The sequence below is a fragment of the Aulonocara sp. 'chitande type north' Nkhata Bay genome, linkage group LG3 (assembly GCF_057382095.1).
Source record: "Aulonocara sp. 'chitande type north' Nkhata Bay isolate Kocher_YH1m ecotype deep benthic linkage group LG3, A_spYH_male_GT1.1, whole genome shotgun sequence".
Taxonomy (NCBI): Eukaryota; Metazoa; Chordata; class Actinopteri; order Cichliformes; family Cichlidae; genus Aulonocara; species Aulonocara sp. 'chitande type north' Nkhata Bay.
Window position 1 is genome coordinate 925,080 of NC_141346.1, and position 24,566 is coordinate 949,645.

Here is a 24,566-nt window from a genome sequence, read left to right on the forward strand (position 1 = left end):
ACCTTTGTTGTGGTGTTTGTGTCCCGTATTAACTACGTCACGCTCGGCCACATTGCTATGACGACGGCCACGTACATTAGGTAGTACTCGATTGTAACGCAAAATCTGTCACCCCAAGTCGAGTTGAGGCAAGTCGATCTGAGCAGGTGCTAATGAAAAAGGGACTTTACTAGATTTAGTAGCAGCACTGTGACGGGTCTAACCTCTGGAGTCATGACGTAACATCTGCAGGACAGGCTCTGTTCCCAGCAGTCAGGGCGCTGCGTGAGTCTCTCACAAACAGTGAGGATGAGGGTTTATCCTGCTGAAGAGATCATGTTCACAGATCACAGGTGTGTGTGTGTGTGTGTGTGAGTCAGGGTGGGCGGCGGCGAGTAAGCACAGACTCCGGGTGGGCTTTTCCCTCAGGTGGTTGTTTTATTATAAAAGTTGAAGTTTCTACTCTGACAGTGAACGAAGAACAAAAACGTCCACAACATAAAAACAACATGATGCTGAAGGGGGCGGGGGTTTCCATGGTAACACACAGGAGGGGTGGAGGGTGCAGGGGTAACCATGGTAACAGTGAGAGGAGGGGGGTTACTGTACTGTCCTCTGCTGTGGGACAGTTTAACATCTGATGACCTCACACACACACGTTACTGTAAAGACACACACACCCTGTTCTCACACACACAGTGACACACACACACTCTCTGTGGTCGGGTGTGTGTGTTTCAGAGCACTCCGCCTCCCTCTGTGTCACCAGCACCGACACTCAGTCACATGACTCCTGTGGTCATGTGACCTGTGAGCCAGGCTGAGGCTGTTTAAATAAACGTCTGTACCCAGGTGATGCTGTCAGACTCACCTGATGGAGTCATGTGATCTATACACAAGCAGCTGTTAACCTCTGACCTCTTCTTCTTCTGTCCCTGCCATCAGCTGCAGCAGGAAGTGTTAGTGTGCTTCCTGTCAGGTGGAACCTTGTTTCTATCAGAGGGGGACGGTGTTTAGAAACACACCCTAACAGAGGAACAGGAAGTCTCTGAAACGTAGACACACCTGCTGTGAGGCTCCGCCCCCTGACCTGCACTCTGAAACACACACACCTGTTTCACTCTCTCTCTAACACTCTCTCTCCCAGCTGCAGCTCTTCGTCTCTACTCGTCATCGTCCTCCTCCTCCTCTTCATCCTCGCCCTCATCCTCGTCCTCCTCCTCTCCTCCCTGAGCTGAGGAGCTGGGGTTCCTGGCATACGTGCCGCCGCCGCGGTACGCCACCATGTCCTGAAACACACAGGAAGCAGTTTATCCTCTGTGGCAACACACTCACTAAAGGATTACAAAATAAAAGCCTGACAGAGAGCTCAGTGCACGCGCTCAGTAAATGATTACAAAATAAAAGCCTGACAGAGAGCTCAGTGCACGCGCTCAGTAAATGATTACAAAATAAAAGCCTGACAGAGAGCTCAGTGCACGCGCTCAGTAAATGATTACAAAATAAAAGCCTGACAGAGAGCTCAGTGCACGTGCTCAGTAAAGGATTACAAAATAAAAGCCTGACAGAGAGCTCAGTGCACGCGCTCAGTAAAGGATTACAAAATAAAAGCCTGACAGAGAGCTCAGTGCACGCGCTCAGTAAAGTTGAATGTTTTACACATGTCTCCATGTATTTATTTATTTGTCTGTTTGAAGTCTAACTGTATGAATAAAGGACCCGTCTGCTCAGCAGCAGCATCAGACTGAAGGCTGGACCTGGAGCACCTCAGTCTATGAATCGGTTTCACTGCCACCTGGTGGTGAAATATTAAAATACACAACGCTCCTTTGAATGTTCGTACCACACAGAAAATGCTAGAAGCCTGAAATAAAGAGGAAATCAGACGAACACTCAGTTTATCTAAAACCTGCTGGAACGTGTCAGTTATGTGTTGAAGATCACCCACAGCTCAAACTATATGTGGCCCTTTAACATGGGTACATATTTCCTGCTCCTCAGCCTCACCTGCAGAGCTGACATCAGGGCTCGAACATGATTGGACATGTGACCCTCCAGTCTCCAAACAGCTGACAAAAGCAGCTAATGTAATTTAAAACTATTCAAGCATGTTAAAGTATCGTGTGCAGAAAATGTGTTTATGCACAGATTAGAGGAACCGTGCAGTACAGAGGAGAACAGAGGCTGATGTTTCTGAGGACCAGATGTACTCTGAGCTCGTCACACCCTTCATACCTGCCTGTATCACACACTGTGACTGTACCCTCTGTCTGTGTGACTGAGCCTCACCCGGTCGTATTTCTCTCGTAGCTTCTGGGCCTTCTCCTCGTACGGCAGCTTCTCAGACTGCGACAGCTTGCTCCACATCTCTCCCAGCTTCTTGGCACAGTCTCCTATAGACAGCCCAGGATACTGCTGCTTCACACTGGGACGGTACTCGCTGCAGAACACGAAGAACGCAGACCTGCAGACAGACAGGCTAGAGCTGATCCAGGATCTGCCTCTGTGTTTGAACTCAAGCATGAGCAGCCCTGTGCTGCCCCCTGCTGGCACTCTCAAACCACAGACTCAGTGTGTTTGGGCTCTTACATCAGTACATGAGGTGTGTCAGGTGCTACCTGGACCTTCAGAGTGTGTTTGGGGTCTTACGGGGGTCTTTTGGGGGCGTTGGGGTCTTTCCTCTTGCGGCCCCTCTTTCCGAAGCCTTTGGGGGGGACGTAGTCTTTCATCTCACGGTTGTAGCGCACCTTGTCAGCTTTGGCCATGTCCTCGAAACACTTCTTATCACTGGGAGACAGAGCCTGGAGGCAGAGAGCAGACAGTCAGTGTGTGACCTCTGACCTTTGAACTCCCGGGGTCACACTTACAGAAAACAATGCAGAATAATACAGAATCGATTCAGGGAGAGGACCAGTTTTCCTGCTGGGACCAGTTGAACACAGCTGGAATCCAGATGCTTCCATCAGCAGGTAAGAGCAGCTGCACCTGTCTGCTTCAACCACAGCTGCACACATCTGTCTCAGGGTTTGACCTGAGCTGCAGTGGAGCACTGATCAGCGACTCCCTGCAGTGGATCTGTGCTGCAGATGTTACAGCTGTTATCAGTCCCTGTCTCAGAGCTTTGTCTACACTGGAATGAAACACAGGAATAATCCAGTCATGTGACCTGCACACAGTCTTTAGAGTTTAGTAACAGCAGAGCGTGAGTTCCTCAAACCTGACCAGATGTGTTTAACTAAAGTGCTCACATGATGTACGAGTCCAGCACACAGGAAGTGATCATTGTTCTGTGGAGCTCATGCTTACATTAAGGGTTGAACTGTTTCCTGTCCCTGACAGTTTACACCTGACAGTACACACACACACACACACACACACACACACACACACACACACACACTACTGTTAGCTGCTCGCAGACCTCCTCAGCCCTCCGTGAGGCCCTGAGCTCCTCTGAGCTCCTTCATCTAGTGAAGAACATGTGATCTCAGCTCACACTGACCGTGCTGACTGATGCTCACAACAAGTTTCACACATGCATCCAGATGTTGTTCTGTCCCAAACCTCTGGGCCCTGAGCAAACGGTCCTGAGGATGGAGGCTCGGGTGGAGTCAGGGTTTGTCAGAGGAGAGCTCATGGTTATCTGTTGGGTGAGAGGCTGTAACTGTGTGTCTGTGACTCATGACTTTAACTGATCCATCACACTAACGAGCCCCTCTGTGAATCGCTACCTTATCGTGGTGGAGGTGTTTGAGAGGGATCCCAGGGGCTATGCTGTCTGGGCTTTTTTGTCCCCTGGTAGGGTCTCCCGTGGCAGATTTTGTCCTGGGTGAGGGTCAGACAAAGAGTGATTCAAAAACCCCTATGAGTGTAAGAACTAGGGAACAGGACAGGGTTACTGGGGACCCATCCTGGAGCCCGGCCCAGGGAGGGTGCCCTTTTACGGGCTATGCAGCAGCCAAGGGCGGAGACCCTGGCAGACCGATCCCCAGTTACCAAAACCAGCATTAGGACATGGTCACCTGTCTGGTGGGGAAGGACCTTAATTAGTGTGTTAAGTTCAGAGGTAGCAGATATATATAGTCGGCTCGCCTCAACGTACGTTCTCAGCAACCCATGGTGGGGTGCTTGAGGGCTCCACCTGGGGACTCTTGGTGTTCCCCCGGACAAGCTGGAGGGGGTGGCTGGGGAGAGGGAGGTCTGGGCGACCCGGCCCCTGATAAGTGGGGATGGACACTAACAGGCTGTGTTTTCAGACGCGTTGCTTCATTGGTCACAGAGACATGTGGCTCTGTGTCACTGCTGAGAACTCCTTTCCATCATTACAGAGGAGCAATGAGTGACTCGGTGTGAGGACAGAGCTTTAACCCTGACACACCTGTGTCCCAGCAGCACAGCCACAGCACACTGCAGTATTTCACTGCTGGGGTTTGTGCAGTAAACTGTGCACCAGACGCTTTAATCACAGGTGGAAATCTCCTCCTCCTGAAAGTGACGCTCTCTCAAACTGACTCTGAGCCTCTGCTGTAAACCCACCAGCTTGTTAACATGGAAACAAGCTGCAAGCGTCAGTGGATTTGACTCCAATCTCCCTCTTTAACATTAAAACCTTAGATTTCACAGGCTGCATAAAACAACAGATTAGGACACACTGAGGAAAGTCTAATGTTGTGATATCTTTGGCTCCATCATGAAACACGATGTAAATATCACGATATGTCTTGATGGGCGAGCTGCAGTTTAAGACTCCTTGAATTCAAGTTCATGTAATCAAATTCAAATTTTATTTGTCACTGTAAATATTGGCACGTGTGGCATCCACAGCAGCTAAAGCTCATAGCAACCACCAAGCAGCAAAAACAACACACAGCTAAAGGAGCAGTTACGTTGTTTAAAACAGAGGATGACTTTCAGCTGGTGGAATAAATCTGTGGTCATGTTACCTGTTGTAGTTTTGCAGGTTACTGCATTTTCTTGGACGTCCTCTTTGTGAAACCAGCAGTGAGTCTGACTCTGCCGCTGTCGCCTTTCCCTGTCTGGTAGTACGTAAACACGCACGCTCAGCGCAGTTTTCCATGTGGAGGGGGGATTAATGATGCATTCAAAGGGTGTGGGAGAAAAAACCACTCACAGTGAATTACATTCATACAGCTTAATATGGCCATGACAACCCGTGCTCGATGGTTACGACAAAACCATTTTAACCATGGTTAAAATGGTTTTGTCGTAACCCGCCCTGGGTAGGACCAGCATTTTGTAGTCCATCCTCTGACGTCACGTTCAGGGGAGGCGACCATAACTCACCCTCTGCCCTCTCCTAACTCCAAATCCACTTGTGACCTCGATGAGGAAAAGCAGACGGATGGAGTTTTGGAACACAGCCCTGCTCTCAGACATCAACATGTTCTTCTACGTGCTCCTCAAACAGCTGCTGTGTGCACTGCTGCCACCTCCTGGTAGTAGCAGCACGTTACAGTCCACCAGCTGCCACTAAACACATTTACACACACACAGCAGCTGATTCATAACCGGTCACATCACTGCTCTGCTGACAGACTGACTGTGCTGTGCCCAGACTGAGCAGAAGAGAGCTCCATAAGAACCAGTGCGTTCACCACGCCGTGTGTGTTCTGATGGATTAGAGTTTATTCACATTTCATTGTTTCATTTCCTGTAATTGTCCTGCCTGTCATGTTACAGTGGGTACTCATGATGCTGTGACCGTGTGGAGAGGTCTGAGCTCTTGTACTGAGCAGAGATGGGCAGTAACGCGGTAATCCGATTACTTTTTTCAAGTAACGAGTAAAGTAAGGGATTACTATTGCAAAAACGGTAATCAGATTACCGTTACTTTCCCGTAGGAACGCTGCGTTACTGCGTTACTAAAACCGTGATTTGTTTGCGAGAATGTCTCATGACAGTGACGTAAGCGAGTGCGCCGTTCGTGACAACAGCTGTGTGCAGATCAACAATGGATCATATATGAGAGTGGAGAGAGTATGAGCGTGCAGCGTTTAAAGCGTGGAAGTACTGACCTTACTTTGAGTTTGATTCCATAAAAAGTGACAAAAACATTAGTGTCCGCTGTGCGTGGGAAGAAAACTTCTTTTTACAGCGAAAAAACCCTAAACTTCCAACAAGCAGCGAGTAGCTACGACGTAATGGGAAACTCACAGAGAAACTCACGGATTCTTCCACTGACCGCGGCACACCTGCACCAGGGTAAACCTCCGCCTACCCCACTCCTGCTTTACAGGTGAAAATAGAGCAACAGGACCGCTGAGTCTTTGACTTTATTTATTTTCTGCTGTGTTTTACTTGCATCTATTTGAAAGAGTGAGTGTAAACACACAAAATATTTTATTTTATGAGCTGGAATGTGCAGAAAATAGGTTTAAATGTTAAACTCATTTCTTCCAGTCAGAGAATGTTGCAGATAATTAAATTTTTGCTTGATGCATAAAGTTAAAAGATTAAAACTGATAAAACAAGTTTTAAAAAGAGACTTTTCCATTTGATTACATTTTGTATGATGGATTATGCAGAAAAAGTAGAATTGGGCTGAAAGATCTATCGCTTTATCACCTCTTCAGGTTTTAAATCGTGTTTTTAAAAAGTAACTAAGTAATTAATTACTTTTGAAAATAAGTAATCAGTAAAGTAACAGGATCACTTTTTTGGGGAAGTAATCAGTAATTAGTTACTTTTTTCCAGTAACTTGACCAACACTGATGCTGGGTGATGAAGAGCACAGCAGTGATGCTGGAGCTGCTCGTGATGTCACAGCGACACGTGTGACATCACGAGCAGCTCTGCTGTGGCCTGCAGCTCTCGTGATGACTCCACCCATTCACCTCTGTGTGTCGGCCGTGTATGTGACACGTAACAAACAGGTCAGAGGCTGATCCACCTGTGCAGGTGAGTCCTGCACAGCTCAGTGTGAAGCAGGAGGATCCTCTGAGTCTGTGCTGCCTGTAAGCAGCTGTTTCTGCTGCCTCAGAGTGAACATCAACACTGAGCTGTGGTTTTATTCACCCCGTGCTCCTCTGCAGTTTGTGCTGTGAGGCTCGAGGCACACACAGAACATCGACTCTGCTCACACAGCCTGTTAACCTGCCAAAGGTTTGAATGAGTTTACACTGTAAGTCTGTGACTGGAGCTGCTGCACAGGAACACCATGACAACTCTTTATTGCTCCCACTATAACCAGTCAAACAGCTGGAGCTGCAGCTTACTGTGTCCTGATAGGACAGCTGAACACGGGTAGGTGAGCTGTTACTCACACACTGATGGGTCAGGTGGTCATGTGACCAGGTACCTGCAGCCCCTCCCCCTCACCTTCCACCTCTCGGAGCACTTCTTGGAGAACTCGGCGAAGTTGACCGACTGCTCGGGGTTCTTCTTGCGGTGCTCCTCTCGACACGTCTGCACGAAGAAGGCGTACGCCGACGTCTTCCCCTTCGGCTTGTTGATGTCTTTACGCATCATCGTGGCGGCCTGAAGAACCACCACAGAAGAAGAAGAGTGAGGGGGACGGAGAGCCGAGGCAGTGCTGCAGACACCAGATATGCATTTATAGACTTGGTCCATAATGTTATTGTACACGTACAATAACAATAAAGGACTTTATATTTACTCACAATTCAACTCTGACCTGTCAGTAAATACTAAGACACTAGGGTGGCACTTGACCTCTGACCCCTGCTGTGATATAGTTTCATCAGTAATGAAACATGGGTCTATTTTACATTCAGTGTGCTGGTGGTGATTATTGACCACCAAATACTAAACTCACCACAGAGAAACCTGATGGTCAGCCACTGTGGGTCCATGTTATTGATAATACCTGATCAGAGGAGCTGATCGGGGTTATTAACGGGTGTTTTGTTCCTGACAGAGGATCAAACATCACTGACACAATAACGATGAGCGACTGGATTTAACCTTTATTTCAGCTTTAAACACGTTTGTGTGCAATGACCTTTTAACCCGCGAGTCTGCTGTTCTTCACGCTGTGACTTTAACCCATAAACCGTTGGGCCTCGTTGTGAATAACAAAGGCAGCAGACGGGCTCCATTTTCTTTGCCGGGCAGAGGGAGGCCCTTCGGCAGCCTCTCCTCCTTATGTCCGCGCTGGAAGCTCCCCACGGAGCCCGGTACCCGCTGTACGCCCCGGGCTGGAGGTGTGAGAGCCTCGCTGGGGCGGATGGAGGGGAGTATCCGGGACTCGCGCTGATCTGCGGCCGCTGCGGTTAGCCTAGCCACGCTAGCTTCTCAGAACAATGGACCACCATTTGCTTCCCGCCCTCTGCGGAGCTAGCCGCCCCATCCCCCTCTGCTAGCAGCGGCTAACAGTCGCTCGCAGTCCCGGTAAACCCGTAGAGAGGCTGCAGAGAGCACCGCGGGGCTCTCCGGTGATTCACGGACACATTTATCCCAAAGCACCGCCGGTAATGCTGATACGGGCGGTGCTGCAATGGAAACACAGTCTCTACGTCTACTGCGCATTTTTAACGAAGGGCTCCGTCTATGCATCGGAGAGGTCAGCGTTATATAGACGGGGTCAGGCTATTTCCTGGCATTCATACTCCAAAATGGGCGTTTCGTGTTTACAACAACATGTCTGGATCAGTCCTCCGAGAGGGAGCACACAAAGGACCAGGAAGGACACCACATCCCACCACCGCCAGGCTGCCACCGTCAAAGCGGACATTTTATTCCCGTTTTCCAGCTATTATTCCGGATCTTTTCTCTCTGGATGCCCACATCAGAAACAAGATGCCCGGCACATCCAGCTCATCTCCGGCTCAAATACACTGCTATTTTACCGCAGCCCCGCGGTGGAAGGCCGATCGGGGTACTCACTCGTCAGGAGGGCCGGCTGCAGGTGAAACGGACTGGACCGAGTCTGGTTCTCCGGGTCTCGGGTTCTTGTTGTTGTTTGGGGTTGAAGCTGCGACTGGAGCCGTTGGTTCACTTTCAAACTGGGTCGAGCCGGAGACAGGCTCCACCCACTAGCAACGCCCCCGTTGGTCATTCCTATTGAGGGGGCGGAACACTGTTTGCAAACACGGGCGGAGCTCGTCTTAATACCGATCTCTGATTGGTTATAGCCACTGTTAGTCAAATCCAGTTGTGTCACACGGTTCCGCCCGCAGAGCGACGCTACCAGGGCGGGAATTCTACACATAAACAGGGCGGGGCCAAGTTCTAGAACCTCCATCTGTTTCGTTGGAATTTGTGTATGTCAGGTGTTCTGACCAATCAGAGAAAACGTGGCAGATAACACCGTAGCGATTGAGTGAAAAGGTCTTGAATTTTACAGTATTATTAAATGATTTTTTTACAGTTATAAATACATTAGCAGGTATTTTTAGGCATTTGTCCCTTTGTGTCATATTTTACAGATGTTTGTCAGTTGAACTGAATAATAAACATGAAAAGAGTCCAACTGACCTCTGACTCGAAATTATAAACCGCCTCTCAATCCGGTTGTTCAGTCTGACATCACTAGCTGTGTCTGGGTCTAAACTCCGCTGCAGGTCCATATATCAAACGATCACTGTGGCATTACTGAGAGTTGAAAAACTGTCTAAAGTCTTTCATCTTTAATAAAATAATCAGCGTTCTGCTCTACCAGGTGTAACAACTGAGTTTAACATCCAGGCATCCATGAAATCGGAATTTATGACATTTAAGGGAGTTAGAAGTTAGCAGGGAGTTAGCTCGCTAGCTTCTATCTAAATACAATATAGCATGTCCTGACTGCGGGGTTTTGGAAACAAATTCAAACGTACAGCTCTGTTATCACTTCCAGCATAAATGAAGACAGAAAACTAAACAGCAGTGACGTTTGTAGGGTTACTGAAGTTTGGCTAGCTGGTATATAATGATGTGCTACGTGACCGCTAGCGACACAGCTATGTTAGCATAATATAAACAAGCTAACTTTTTTCCCACTCGATAAAAGTTAACGTGAGTGTTCTCGGTGGTCAGGAACAAATGTAATCGCATGGCAGGATGCTGTAAAAGGACCAAACTTCAGCCAGGAGAACAACTGAGATAATCCATCCACAATACGAGGTTAGTCATTCATATACTGCTGCATGGGCTGGGCTGTAGTTACATCCTAAGGTTTTAAAAACTGAGCTTAAATAAATGATTAGTGGTAATAAAAGCCGAGGGAGGTCAACAGTGATCACTGACTGTTTTAGGAGCTTTTTGAGATCAAATAGAAGAAAATACAAAACATTAAACATGTTAACAACACAAACGCCATATTAAACGCAGACTACTTTAGGCCCGGAAGTAGGATTTGTCACGTCATCACTGAACAACCGGATAGAGATTGAAAATGTGACGTCATTCAGGGGTAAAATCACAAAGGATTCTGGGAACTCGTGGCAAGTGGTACTAGCGCACGCAGGCTTTCAATTGAAATCAGTTACACAGCGATAAAAAGAAATAAAAAATGGCAAGAAGCTGTTGTATTATTAACTGCACAAGCCGGGCGAGCGACAGCCACGTGAAGCCGACGGGTAAAGCGATTGGTTTTTATCGGATTCCGGCGTGGAAGAGAAATTGTCCAAGCCATGTCTCCCAAGTCAAGAAGAGGCGACGGATGGCCGGGATTGCCACTATCCGAAGACCTAATACACCGTTCGAAAACACTCCAGCTCACATGTTAGTCTGCTCCAAGCATTTCCACAAAGGTCAGTGTTTTGTAGTAGTTAATACGTCTTATATGGCGCTGAACAGAAATCGTGCTATGCTCCTTTGTTTATTGTGGCAGTGTGTAATGTTTGCTGTGTTTTGTAGGCAAAACAGCATACGAAATGCGAAATACATAGACAAAAACATATACTTTTATTCACAGGATATATGACAGATTTTTGTATCATTAATAACCCAGTAGGATTACAGCATACAATATTATTGTCACTGCTACTGTAACAGTCATAAATCACATTGTTATAATTTCACAAAATGTGTTCTAAACTCCCAAACTGCTCCTTTTATACCTGACTTTTAGGACCTGTAGTTGTGTTCATTATCAATTAGAGCCCCTCATTCTTTTCTTCTTTTTCTTTGGTGCAGTACTATAAATACAGTGTACCCCTTTTGCCTTTCCCCTTTTCTACAATTCCCCTGTGGGAGAGGTGGGTGTCATTTCTTTCCAACACTTTAAAACACACATAATTCATATTTAGCCACCCTGATGTTTCTGATTGCAATTTTAGTTCAATTATTGTCATTATTAAGCCTGTTTTTGTTAGATGTTATAAGTGTGTAGTATGTGTGTATCATAAATGTGTTTTAGGCACCATAAATGCTAGCATGAATATATACTCCTTGCTAGCTTGGAAGTTGTGGTGGGTTGAGCTAACCCTCTTCCCCACTGTTTGTATTTGGTCATAGGAGCTGGAGTGGGCAAATTATTTACTTGGTCTTTCTTTCTTTTACCTTTTTTATCAGGTATGTTGGATTTCATGTTGTTGTTGTTTTTTATTATCTTGTGTCAAATATGTTACGTGTAAATGCATACTTTATGTTTAATGTAAAAATAAATGCCCTTTTCTACAATTCCCCTGTGGGAGAGGAGCTGGAGTGGGTAAATTATTTACTTGGAGGTCTTTCTTTCTTTTACCTTTTTTATCAGACACAACACAGAAGCACACCGGTTACACTACATTTCTGTAATCAGTACCAAAAATTATTTCCACTACTAATTCATTACCGTTGAGTTTAAAGGTCCTATTAATAAACGGTTAACGAATGTGTATTTATGAAGATGATTTGTAAGGTAAACTTTCGTTCTACACGGTGCTTTTCAAAGTCCTGTACCCATCTGTCGGTAAACTGTATCTGGGCTTGTGTATGTGTATGCACTCACTCCAAGAACCGTATAGTTATAAATATGAGCGTGGTGAAAGTTGGGCAGCACGCTAACGTCTTTTGTCCACTCTGTGTGCTCGTAAGGGTCTGACCCTTTCACTCCTTTGATTTTTTCCTTATATCTTTTCTTTGCATTTTCGTCGAGTCTGTCTTTGTAAGGACCGGCATTGTTCTCCTTCGTTTTGTACATTCCTTTTTTGGGGGCAAAGAAAAAGGTAATTGCACGTGACTTTCGCACATTGCATGCTGGGTACTCGTGGCAAAACAATCCAAGCAATGCATCAAACGCAAGCATTTACAGCACTGCAAAACGTTCATTCTCCGGTTCCAATACCTTCTTGCTTTTTCTTTGCTCCCCAAAAAAGGTACAAAGGTATACGAGTATGTGCATGAGAATTTTAATAAAGCGCTGCCACACAGTCACACCATCCACACTGTGTAGTGTCTCAGCTGATCCTGGATTTACAGCAGCATCTTTCAGAGCACCGAGAAGTCATGTGGAGGCAAACAGAATAGGGAAAGGACACAGTGTGTGCTCTAATGATGGATGAAACGTACATCCACCGGATGACTGAGTTTGCAGGGGACCAGTTCCATTGTGATGCAAATACAGTCACTGGTGAAGCTGACAACACACTCGCCACCCGGGCCTTGGTCCTCACGGTTGTGGCTGTCAATGAGTGATGGAAAATTCCCATTGTGTACTTCCTCATCGATGGATCAGAGAAGGCCAGTGTCATCTGCAAATAGGTAACAGGCTAAAACGACTCATTTACAGTGGAGAAAACAAAAAAATGAAAGTCCACGTGGCAGCACAGCTCTTCAGCAGAAGTGTAGCGGATGCAATGGAGTCTGTGAACAAGGCTTGAAGTTGGAGGACTTTAAAGGTTGAGCTGCAACTGTAGAGTTTGTGCGCACTGTAGATGCAGCTTTTGATGCAGCCGTAATCCTCCTGGAAAAGGTTACAAAGCTCCAATGAAGCCAACAACTAAACACAGGGCTGAGACCAGCTTGAAGGATGCTTCGTGGGGTGAAGGTCCAGCAGTATGACAAAATGGTGCCACTTCACGTAACAAAAAGAAGACTGCCATATATGGTTTCGTTGCTAATGGCATAAGTGCACTTAACATCTATAATGAACTTGTTGAGAGGACCGATGCCCCGTGCAGGTATCTTCTGACCTTGAAACTGAGTCGGGACCACTTTGAGCTCTTCTTCACTGCCATGACAGCAAGAGGTGGGCACAATCCTAATGCCAGACAGTTCAGGGAGCCTACGTATACATCTGTGGCTGGCACCGCCCTCGGATCCTCGGATCACAACACGGTGCATCTTCTGCCAGTTTACAAGACTGTACTGAGAAGAGAGAAAGTGAGGAAACACCGCATAAAGGTTTGGAGTGATGATGCCTCTTTAGCCCCGCAGGGCTGCTTTGACTGTACAGACTGGTCGGTGTTTATAGAATCATGTAGAGACATTAATGAACTCACTGACGTTGTCTGCAGCTATGTCTCCTTTTGCAGAGACATGATTATCCCCTCAAAGGCTGTGCATTTTTTCCCTAATAACAAACCATGGTCTTCAAAAGCTCTTATGAGGCTGATTCACGAAAGGAAAAAAGCTTTTATTGAAGGGAATATCTCGAAAGTTAGAGAAATTAGGAAGGAGATCAGATTAGAAATTAAAAAAGCCAATATAAAATACAAGGATAAGGTAGAGGCGGAGATGGGCAGCAATAACTTCATTGCTACATCATTAAATGATTTTAGGCCTGTCGCTCTAACATCCTTAGTGATGAAGTCCTTTGAAAACCTTGTCAGGAAGGAGATCCTGCAGCAAGTAGAGAAGCTGATAGACCCTCTACAATTTGCCTACAGGCCTTGTAGAGGTGTGGATGATGCAGTGGTCACTCTGTTGAACTTCCTTTATCGCCATCTTGATGGCGCCAAAGCTCATGCTCGGCTCTTATTTATTGATTTTTCTTCAGCTTTTAATACTATCCAGCCACATCTTTTAGCTGATAAACTTCTTAACCAGTTTAAACTTGATTTTAATCTCATTGGTTGGATTTTAGACTTTTTAACTGACAGATCTCAGTGTGTGAGAGTAAACGGCTGTTTTTCCAAACAGCTGAACTCTTCTGCTGGCTCACCACAAGGTTGTTGTCTCTCTCCTCTACTGTATATTTTGTACACTAATGACTGTTGCAGCACACAGGCCAACAGGCATTCCATTAAATACGCAGATGACACAGTCATTGTAAGCCTCCTTCATGGTGAAGAGGATTCCCATGGGCCTGTTGTGGATGAGTTTGTTTCGTGGTGTGATCAGTCCTTCTTAAAGATCAACACCTTGAAAACCAAGGACATGGTTATTGACTTCAGGGAGACATCCCCTCATCCTGCGCTAACAGTGGTAAATGTGCAGCCATTGAACTGGTGGACAGTTATAAGTATTTGGGGGTTGTTCTTGATAAAGCTCTGTGCTTTGAGTCACATCTTGCTGCTACAGTGAAAAAGGTTCAACAAAGACTTTTTAAGGAGGTTGAGAGGTTTTAATGTTTCATCTGCAATGATGACTCTTTTTTATAAAAGTTTTATTGAATCTGTTTTAACCTTCTGTATCATTGCTTGGTACGGTAATATGTCCCTGAATAATAAGACCAGATTTAACAACCTGGTTAAAGTGGCTGGTAAGATTTCAGAGAGGTCTCAGGTCCAGCTTGTGGACTTTTATAACAGGCAGGTGCTGAGGAAGGCAACCTCTGTCCTGTTGTGTTCAGATCATCCTCTCTTTAATGATTTTCAACTGCTTCCATCAGGTCGTCGTTATAAAGTGCCTGCAGTGAAGACAAAGAGACATAGACTGTCTTTTGTACCTAGTGCTATTATCATAGTTAATAACACTAAACCATAAGTGTTGTTGCCATTGCACATTGTACTTTTTTGATGAAAAATCTAGGTTGTTTTATCAGGCTTATATTATATTATTTTGGTGAGTGTATGTGATGTGTTGGTTGTCTGTCTGTTTGTACGGACATACTGCAAATCAATTTCCCGTTAGGGACAATAAAGTTACCATTGACCATTGACCATTTACTTGTTTGGCACCAAGTTCAAACGGGCAGTGACCCTGAAGATCACTCAATTCCTGACCTTCCAGATGTGTGCAAGCTCACTGAATACAAAGAGATCAGCTACATCACAGGTTTGTAGTGAAGAAGATGAAAGAGAAAATCAGCTGCTTGCCTTGGTCACAGACATTGACAACCAGTGATGCTCTGCACAGTTTTCTTAAGCTGAAAGACCGAGGTGGTCTCCAAAAACATTCACCAGGCATGGTTACTGTGTGTATGACAGCAGAGGGAGATCAGAACTAATGGAGGTCAGCTTCCCAGTGGATCTGGAGTCACAGCAACCATTGTTGGTACCGGTCCATGAGTCGTTTGGTACCGGGCCGCGAGAGTGAGACTCGGGTGTGAAATGTATAGTTTTCAGGGTTTTTATCGGTTTTCAGCGTTATTTTGTTATCGTTTTTTTCGTTAACTCTGTTTTCCTGGGTCTTTTCACGTGTGTTATGAATAAATCTTCTTTTGCAAGACTGTGCATCACTGTCACGTCGTTTTGACAGTGATGCACAGTCTTGTTTTTTTTGTTTTTTTTTCTGCCTGTCCCATTTGGTTCTTTAGCCATCAGAATTGTTGTCTGAAGACCAACAAGGATACCCAATGGATTTACTTTGCCAAATGGATCATCGTGGCATTGCCGTATTGGTCCATTTGGTCGATCTTTGTTTTTATTAATTACTATATTTTATTTTCAGATGTTACAGACGGAATAGACATGAGTGAGGGATAGGAAAGGGAGAAAGAAAGAGGAAGGAAAGGAAAAACAGAAGGGGAGAGGGACAGTGAGAAAGAGGGGGAGAAAAAAAAATAAAAATCTCCTGGATCACCTGTTGAGAGAAGAATAGAAAACAAGCAAAAAAAAAACAAAAAAACAAAGCAACATACTAAACACAACACCATCGCATTAATCTAGCTAAGTGTAAACAGCAGTAAATACTAAATATTCAATGTTGTTGTGCAGCACGCAGGACAGATGTGCTTCGAAGTAGTAGCCAAGAAAGGTGTAATTTAAGTCTACGAGCAGTGAACACCCGTGTGCACACCTGTGTGGATCAGCACGCTTGTATTCCAAAGGTTTCTCCATGTAACGATCTGCTAGGGAGTGTGGGGGGGCCACAGCCCCGTCCTCCAGGGCATGAAGCAGGTATGGAGGAGATCAAGACTCCAGACATCCAGAGGCCCCCAGAACACAAGAGACCAAGGAAGACCCACAGAGGGGCAGCCGCGCCACTGTCCCAGTAAGAGCTGAGGAGAGTCCCAGATGAGGGTTCACTCAGCAGCCGCGGAGCAGAAGCCAGGGGGAGTTGCAGTGACGCGCCTGTGAGCTCCGCCGGCAGCCAGCTGTGCCTGAGTGACCGAGCCCCAGGCCGAGAGGCCGGGGGGCACCCCACCTCCGAAGTGGTCCGAGCGAGCCCCAGGTTCCAGGCCCCGATAAGCGGCCGCCAAGGAGTGAGCCGGTGTGTACCTGGACGCCCACCCCCAGACACAAAGAACCACCAACGCACCGATACCTGAGGGAATCCGCCACTGGCAGGGGAAGTGGTGGTGGGTGGAGATAGGCCTCCAAACCTTGGAGGGTCTGAGGTGACCCCAGAGAGGTGGCGTCTGATACCCAACCTGACATATAGACTAGAGTTGGATGTCTCGAGACCACTTTTACGTGGTCTTGGTCTTGTCTTGGTCTCGACGGACTTTTGTCTTGGTCTTGGTCTCGCTGTTTCGGTCCTGCGTTCTCAAATCGACATAGTGTTCGGGAGATTTGGAGTCAACCATCAGCGGAGCGGGGGGGTGGCTTACTGGGCTTAAGCCCGGGTCATTTTTTCAGAAGCATGGGGTCTTTTGGAGTGTAATTTGTTAGTTAGATGCCTGACTGACAACTGTATAAAACAAAAATTCCCCCTAAAATTCCCCCTAATTTTGGTATGATCCGAGCTCAGGCACTGGGCGACTGAGCACAGCACCCATGTGAGCGAGGGGGGAGAAGCTGCTGCCGGCGAGTTCGCTGCAGACAGAGGAGAGCTTAAGTTTGACCAGGCACCAAAGCAAATCATAATAATGTAAATATGACGGTGTATCACAAAAGATTGATATCAAACTGATCACTTGGTTGCATTACTTGCTCTTCGAGTGAATCAACCAATGGATAAATAAAAAGCCGAACAGCAATGCTGATTTTTTTAGAGAGTCTTAGCTTACATTTCATATTTTTAGTTGTTACCCTCCACGGCTAAACAAACTCTAAATCGGTTTCAGTTGTGTACCGATGAACACAACAATGGAGCTTCTTTCAAAGAAAAAACTCAGGTAGATGTTATTTTATATATTATGCTTTGGATGTTGTTTAGTATATCTATGCAAAACAAGAGGAATTTCAACACACAGCAGTATATTCACAGCTGAAACCAGATATTTACACTTTATGGAGAAAACATAAAAACTTTTTTTTTTTATTGTTAAACATCAATTTAGAGTAAACTTTTGTTTTTGATAAATAAATATTGAAATATCTTTTGAATTAGTTAAATGTCAGAATAAAAAGAGGGAGCTGTCTATTTTAATCACTCTCATCAAATGTAGGAGCACATATACACTAAGTTTATTGTTAATTAATAAGAAACTGCAGACGATTCCATTCTGAGCTGAAGAAGCTTCTGATAGGTTAGTAGAGTCCATGTGAGTAAACTGGTGGCACAGCTGTGGATGCATATAAGGAAAAACACAGAGCCTGTTTCTGTGACATGGGAACATCAGGAGATGTCAACAAAACAGCAGGAACAGAACTGTGGAGCTCCATAAGTGTGGCTCAGTTTGAATACAATTTGGTGCCATTTACAATTAAGAAATACAGACAGTTTCTCTCTTTACTCTTAAAGTTAACAAATATGTTTTTATATTTATCAATCTAAAAAAATAAAGATTTAGTCTGATTTGATGTTACAATTATAAAAGTGTTTTTATCTGAAGAGTTTGTAAATATCTGGTTTCAACTGTATATTTGATGATGTTGGTGTTTGGCTTGATTGTCAGCACAAAGAGGGAGAGAGAGGAACAGAGAGGGAGAGAGAGAATGACGACAGAACAGAGATGAACAAGAGCAGGTGAGACACACATGTTAGTCAAATGGTTGTTTGCTAAAACTCATCAGAACATGTATCTAGTACCTAGTGTTTCTTTTTAGATACCATTTGTTACTTTTCAAATTCTATATTTATTAAGTTTTGCAGGCTTGTTTGCACAACAAGGCTAAATAATTATATAAACTTTTCTCAATCTAAATATTGTACTTTGGTAGAATTAAATAAATAAGTGTAGTGGAGGTCTATGATGATTTTTAGTGCTGCTATCATCTAGTTCTGATTCTGGTTCTGTCTTGGTTACTGTTGTAGTCCTGTTTTAATTCCGGATCAGTTCTGGGTCTGGTTGAATTGGGGTTTAGTCCCTGTGTCCTGATACAGGCCCGACTTTGTTCTGCCTTGCTGCTTAATTAAAAAACTAGTGTAAGGTGTCCTGCATATGTATATATATATAGAATAGCATCTGGCTGCAGTTTAAAGACTTTTTTTGTCTTGGTCTTGGTCTTGGTCTCGTCTCGTCTCGACTCGGTCTCGGTCTTGGTCTTGTCTCAACTTGGTCTTGGTCTTGTCTTGGTCTCGATACCCTCTGGTCTTGGTCTTGTCTTGGTCTCGGATTAGGCGGTCTTGACTACAAGTCTAATATAGACACAAACATACAGGCACACACAGATACAAACATCCATTCCCACCCTCATGCTCTCATATGCACTTACTCCACACTCAACCAACGTGGAGACAAATATAAAGAGACGCTGTACACACGATCACACTCCCCAAGCGTACTCTACAAACCGGGTCTAGGTGCCCTTGCCCCTGGAGGGGGGAACTGCACCCAGACCCAGGTGGTGTTTCCCTTTTCCCTGCGGTGGGGAGAGGCAGACCACCCCGACTCCGCAGCAGCAGGGAGGCCCCACACTCCAGACCGCAGTCGGACGGCCAACTCGTCCTCCTAGCCCCCCTGCTCCAGCAGGCCGCAGAGAACGGGGGTGAGAGAAGACTCCAAACCTCCCTCCACCCGCTCATTGTAGTGTTGATGCATGTGTGTTCTAAGGTGCAATTAAAACCCAGGAGGGCATGGAGCTACCTGCCAGAGAGCAGCAGGTAAGCGCATAGTCCCTCCTGCTAGCCCTCAATGTCTAAGTGTATTTAAGATTGAGAGGTGGGCAACGACGCCAGGGGTGAGGTGTACGCCCTTGCACAGTCTTGTTGATATACATGTATCAATCTAATCTAATCTAATAAACTTAAACCATCCTCCCTGTCCTGGTATTCTAAACAGTACTCAAAAGTAGACTGATGGTCGAGTTAACCTCCTGAACATCTACAACACATGGTGGAAACCTGACATTAAGACAGAGAAGACACGAGGTGAGACATGATCATTACTGAATATTAGAAAATAATAAATGACAGATTTAGTGATTTTTCATAAACTATTTATTTACCACATCAATAAACAGCACGGCAGGAAAAAATATTTTTTTCTAACATGGCAACCTTTACAAAGTGAAAGGAAACAGAAAGACAGGTGAGAAAGAACAAAACTTCACACACAAAATGTGGGAAATACTGGCATCATACACAGTACTTACTTCTGAAGAAATTATGTACAATAATGGATTTCTATACATTTTACATCATTGATCAGTTTCATGATTGAAGTAGCAACAGGAGAGGGAGGGGAGAGAATGAGAGAAGAAGAGGCAGCTGTGCAGCAAAGACAGAATAACTCCAGCTTTGTGTCTTTTTCATTGTAGCTGAAGTCTGAGACAAACTTTTTTCAGCTCAATACGAAGCGCGTAATATTTTCTCTGAATATGAGACGATTCAGCTTTTTACTGGACGGTTGGTAACTCTACTAACTAACCTTATTGTTACGTCCCCTGGCTAGTCTAGGGGGTTGAAGGGACGAACATAAAGGTGGATAGAGAAGGAGGAGCCAAGATGGTAATTTTAGAAGGTTTATTTAATACTGGTGATGGGATCAGACTGAGGTATAACGTCAGGGAGAGCCAAGGCCAACATAACAAACAAAACATCCCTGATGTAGAAATAAAAGAAACTTACCTAACTCCAAAGAAACAAAATGTACAACCTATAACCATAACCTACCTAACAACACATAAACAGGAGAAAACAGGGTGTCAAAACAAAAGGCAGCTCTCCCCTACAAGCAGTCCGAACATGAAACAACAATGCTCACACAAGATACAAAGGCATGCAAGCCTGCACAAGTATGGCAACCCAAAATGGCCAGAGGGCACAGAAGCACAGCTCCACAGGCCTTAAATAGTGCCAATTAGCCGGACTCTGCGCAGCATCCAATCAGGACAGAGGAGGTGGAGCCTGGACAAAACAAAGGGTTAGTAGGGAGAAGAGACATCCTCCTGGGGGATGTAACACTTATGAACAAAATAAAGCTCACTATCAGTAACATCATAGCACCACCCAGCTGTATAGAAACTCCGTCATGCTAGCTAGTACGCAGTACGAGTTATTGTAACTGACGGTAAAAAGTCAGCATAATGAAAATAAACTCCACCTAAACTTGGTTTATATCTGACCCAGAGAGACTGCAGCTCATAACTTCTTACCTGAAGTTCAGTTCCTTTGCCACTATGACCGGCGGCCGCCTCGGGTCTCTGCTCCTCCTGCCTCACCTTCCCTCATCCACCTGCTGGCCTCCACCACTTGCTAATGTTACTGAATCTGTAGAAGCTCCACCATAGCCACCACAAAACAATTGTCACCATCTGGCCAATCCACCACCTTTCAGTGTTTATAGCGTTACAAAAAAAAAGAAGAAAAAAACCACATCGGGCCATAAAAACTAAAAATCTCTATCGGACATATGTCCGATGGCCACTCCAGCTATGACCGCAGGGGAAGTGTAAACTAAGCACATAGGACATGGGAACAGGACTTCAAAATAAACAGGAAACATGACATGAACTTGACAACATGAACCACATAGACAAGAGACATGACAAATTAGACACACTGACCAACAAGGGAGGCTTAAAGACAGGGGTGAGGCACAAGGGGAACCTAATAAACCATCAACTATGACAGAACGTAACTAGATAAGGAGAAAGGAAACGAGAACAGTGGGTGGCACGACCCAGGACCCTGACAGTTTATGTAAAATGTTAGTTTTTTCCTGTATATTAAGTTTATGTATAGCTGCATGTTGTCCTGTGCTCCCACTCATAGCCTGCACCTCGTCGTGGTGAGTGTAATGATAAGCAGCTGTTGCTGTAAGTTAACTTGGTTTCATGCCATACCACAAGGTGGCACTATCTGTAAAGAAGATGGGCATGAACGCTAAGAGGTCAGGTGTGGTGTTTTCTTCTGGCTAACCAAGCATGGTTAATAAAATCTGTCACAGATCACAAAAGGACTCTTTCTTCATAAATAAGGAGACAAACAAAACAGTGAGTTGGCTTTTTGTTGTTATATGTTGAGAAGACAACAAAATGCTCCTTTTTACTGCTCAGCTTAAATGTATTCATGTATAAATACTGTGTAATGTAAAGAAGTGGTCCCAGTTTGTGCTTATCTGCCCCAGTTCTGGGCTGGAGATGCAGATGAGATGCTTCCAGCTGGTTTCAGCTATAAGCGACACCCGTCCTGGATTATGTCACAGGGTTCGGTGAGCCTTACAGTCTAAATTTACAGTGTGTGAAGATAAGGCACAAGTAAAGTCCTGTTCTGTGCAGGCTGATCTATTTTTATCAATACCACACTCATTAATCCTTATCAGTTATCAACATCGTAGACCTGTGTAACAAAATGTGCTAAATACCATACAAACAACAAGAAAGCAGAGAAAATAATGAATTTGAGGCCTACACTTCTGAATAAACTGATTTGAATGATTCCCTCTGTGTGTGATTTTAGGAGCGTCTTCAGATGGAGACCTCAGTTAATGACATGATGGACCTGCCGTCTGTTTGAAGTAATGAACTGATTCTTATGGAGCGCGTTTCTCCCAGAGAACTCTTCATACAACATGCCACAGTCACCCCAGCACTGCTCTCTATGCTTCGAGGGCTTTCTGACTAACATTCACACACATCCATACGACCAACTGGCCCAAGGATATTTGGCATGCAGACAAGGGGAACCAGGGATTGAACCACCAACCCTCCGATCAGCAGATGATCTGACCAGACGGTAAATGGAGAGCTCCTCCTCCTGTGTCTGTGCTGTTTCTGTCATGCTTCTATCAAACAACCTGAGTCTGTCACCTTTGTTATAAAGACCAACACTTGTGCAGGATCGTATGTCCTGTTTCCCCTTTCTCTGATTAAAATACTAAAGTCTACTAGAAAACTGTTTTCACCCTGCAAATAAACAGATATTTGATAAACTTCTGTCGTCGTCGTTAACTGTCATGGTCCTGCTGCAAGTGTCCGGAGTAAGGAGAGACCGAGAAGCTGAGAGGAGACGGAGGCTCTCCACCCCTGATGAAGCACCAGCACAGCTCCAGGACAGTGTGTGAGGAAGAGGAGCCAGCAGAGGAGAACAGACAGCTGTTCTCTGTAATTGAGGGACTGGTAAAAACACTTAAAACAGTTTCTAGATATCTGCAGACGTGTCTCCAACACAAACTGTAACAGCTGCACACAGGGAACCTCTCACTGATGCTGATCCTGCAGGATCTGACAGACCACAGACGACTGTGATAACGCTTTGATTTACCCAGAACATGTTGAGCTCAAATGTTGTTGTCATCACAGTGGGCTTGTGCTGTTTCAGTGGGAAAGTGTGCAGCTCATTTAAATAAGAGGTTCAAAGAGAAAAGTTGTCCATTCATAAAGTGTGTTGACAGGGTGGGTTTGGAGGTCAGTTTAGTGTTATTAGCATTACTACCACTGTGAGCATCAACACTACTGATTTTCTTGCAGCGTTATTATTACTGTGCGTACACACCGAACGCCATAGACGGAGGAGCGCGGTGAAGCACGACTGGGGGTCCCCGCGAAACTTCAGAAGCAGATTTGCGTCGCAAAAACAACCAAGTAGCGCAACTGATGTGTTTGAAGCGCGAGTTAAAATATGCGCTGCAGTTCGTGTGTTGCATTTGGTGCATTCACGCGTATCGCGTGTACCGCTCGAGTTGGAAAAATCTGAACTCCAGCTTCAAGTCGCGCCGTGACAACCAATCAGGAGGCTGGTGACGTGGCTCTGACCCTAGTTCAAAGGGTCAGGTCCAGCCAAAGCGCTTTCTCTTCCACTTAAAACGGGTCCTTTTTATTCCTGTCTCTCTGTAAATATATACAAAATATAACTATTTATGTTTAATGTTTGTCTGTTTGAGAATTTTAATATTTCAAATACATTTTTGTAATGACTAATGTCTCAGTTCTACTACACAGCAAATACTGGCACACAACGTGACACATGTAGAATTTATTTCATATCAGTTAAAGCAATAAAGTGATGCTTTAATTGAGGCAGCATAGTTGAAACTAACATCGCTGCCACTGAAAGAATTAGTCGTGAATCGTGTGGGTGTATTATTAAAGGAGGATGCAGCCACATTGAGGAGAGGGCTAGATTGTATTAAGGCTCATGTATCAAACTCAAGGCTCGCGGGCCACATCTGGCCCGGTGGACATTTATATCCGGCCCGCGAGATCCTTTTATATAGATGTACTATTATTGTTATGCATGGCCCGGCGATATGAGGCGCTAATAACACACAGACTACAGATCCCATAATGCAGCGCTGCAGCCTCCTTGCTGAACGCTAGGCTAACTGGGAACATTCCCGCATCAATCAAGTCAAACTTCAAAGCTAGCCGCTCACAATGGTGGAGAGAAAAGTTGACTCTGACAGCAGAGCCTTTCAGCGCCAGAGGGAGACTGAATATAAGTTTACAGACATGCTGGTAAACCGTGTGTCTTATTAGTGGAGCTAATGTGGCTGCAATTAATTTAATTAAGACGGCACTACGAGACGAAACGTCAGGTTAAGCTGAAAAACCTAAACGCAGAAACTACAGGAAGTAGAAGAGCTGAAGAAGAATCTGACATTTCAGCAGACGTTTGTCACCAGAGCAAAACCACAAAGTGAAGCTGTTGTGAAAGCAAGTTTTACTGTAGCAGAGGAGCCAAATCAGCCCGGTACCGCTCTGAAGAGCTGCAGGATGAAGCTGTGTGACGTCTTGTGTCCAGACAAAACGCAGAGTTTGGCAAATGTGAGCCTGAGCAGAAAAGTATGTCAAAGGGTAACGACATGAAGCTGCCCTGGGACAAACTTGCTGGACTTACAACAGATGGAGCGCTGGTGCTGTGCGGTGAAAAAAGCGGACTAGTCGGCAGGATGCGAGTAAAGATGCAGCAGGAGAAATGTACCGGTGAGTTAACAGCATCACTGCATCATACACCAGGAAAGGCTGTGTGGTAAAGTCCTAAAAATGGAGCATGTAATGATCACCGTGACACAGACCGTACATTTGATCTGAGCTAAAGGTTTAAATCAC

At 45.2% G+C, this 24,566-nt stretch overlaps 1 protein-coding gene and 1 long non-coding RNA gene across 3 annotated transcripts; one reads left to right on the forward strand and one right to left on the reverse strand.

Annotated features, from left to right (window-relative positions):
• Positions 1-392: 392 nt before the first annotated feature.
• Positions 393-9,004, reverse strand: LOC147333408 (high mobility group protein B2-like). Of its 2 annotated transcripts, none has more exons than XM_086266771.1 (5): positions 8,845-9,004; positions 7,318-7,476; positions 2,629-2,780; positions 2,269-2,443; positions 393-1,268 (listed from the first exon to the last, which is right to left on the reverse strand). In XM_086266771.1, the coding sequence occupies exons 2-5, from the start codon at positions 7,465-7,467 to the stop codon at positions 1,143-1,145; spliced, it is 603 nt and encodes a 200-aa protein (XP_086122897.1). In that variant the 5' UTR covers positions 7,468-7,476; positions 8,845-9,004; the 3' UTR covers positions 393-1,142. The 2 variants fall into 2 exon arrangements, with proteins under 2 accessions (XP_086122897.1, XP_086122905.1); XM_086266779.1 differs by having other exon boundaries at positions 7,318-7,531; positions 8,845-8,992.
• A 12,383-nt stretch (positions 9,005-21,387) lies between these two features.
• Positions 21,388-22,468, forward strand: LOC147333409 (uncharacterized). The gene is made up of 3 exons (XR_015128572.1): positions 21,388-21,509; positions 21,644-21,727; positions 21,976-22,468. It is a non-coding gene; the product is annotated as an uncharacterized LOC147333409 (long non-coding RNA).
• The last annotated feature ends 2,098 nt before the right edge of the window (positions 22,469-24,566 follow it).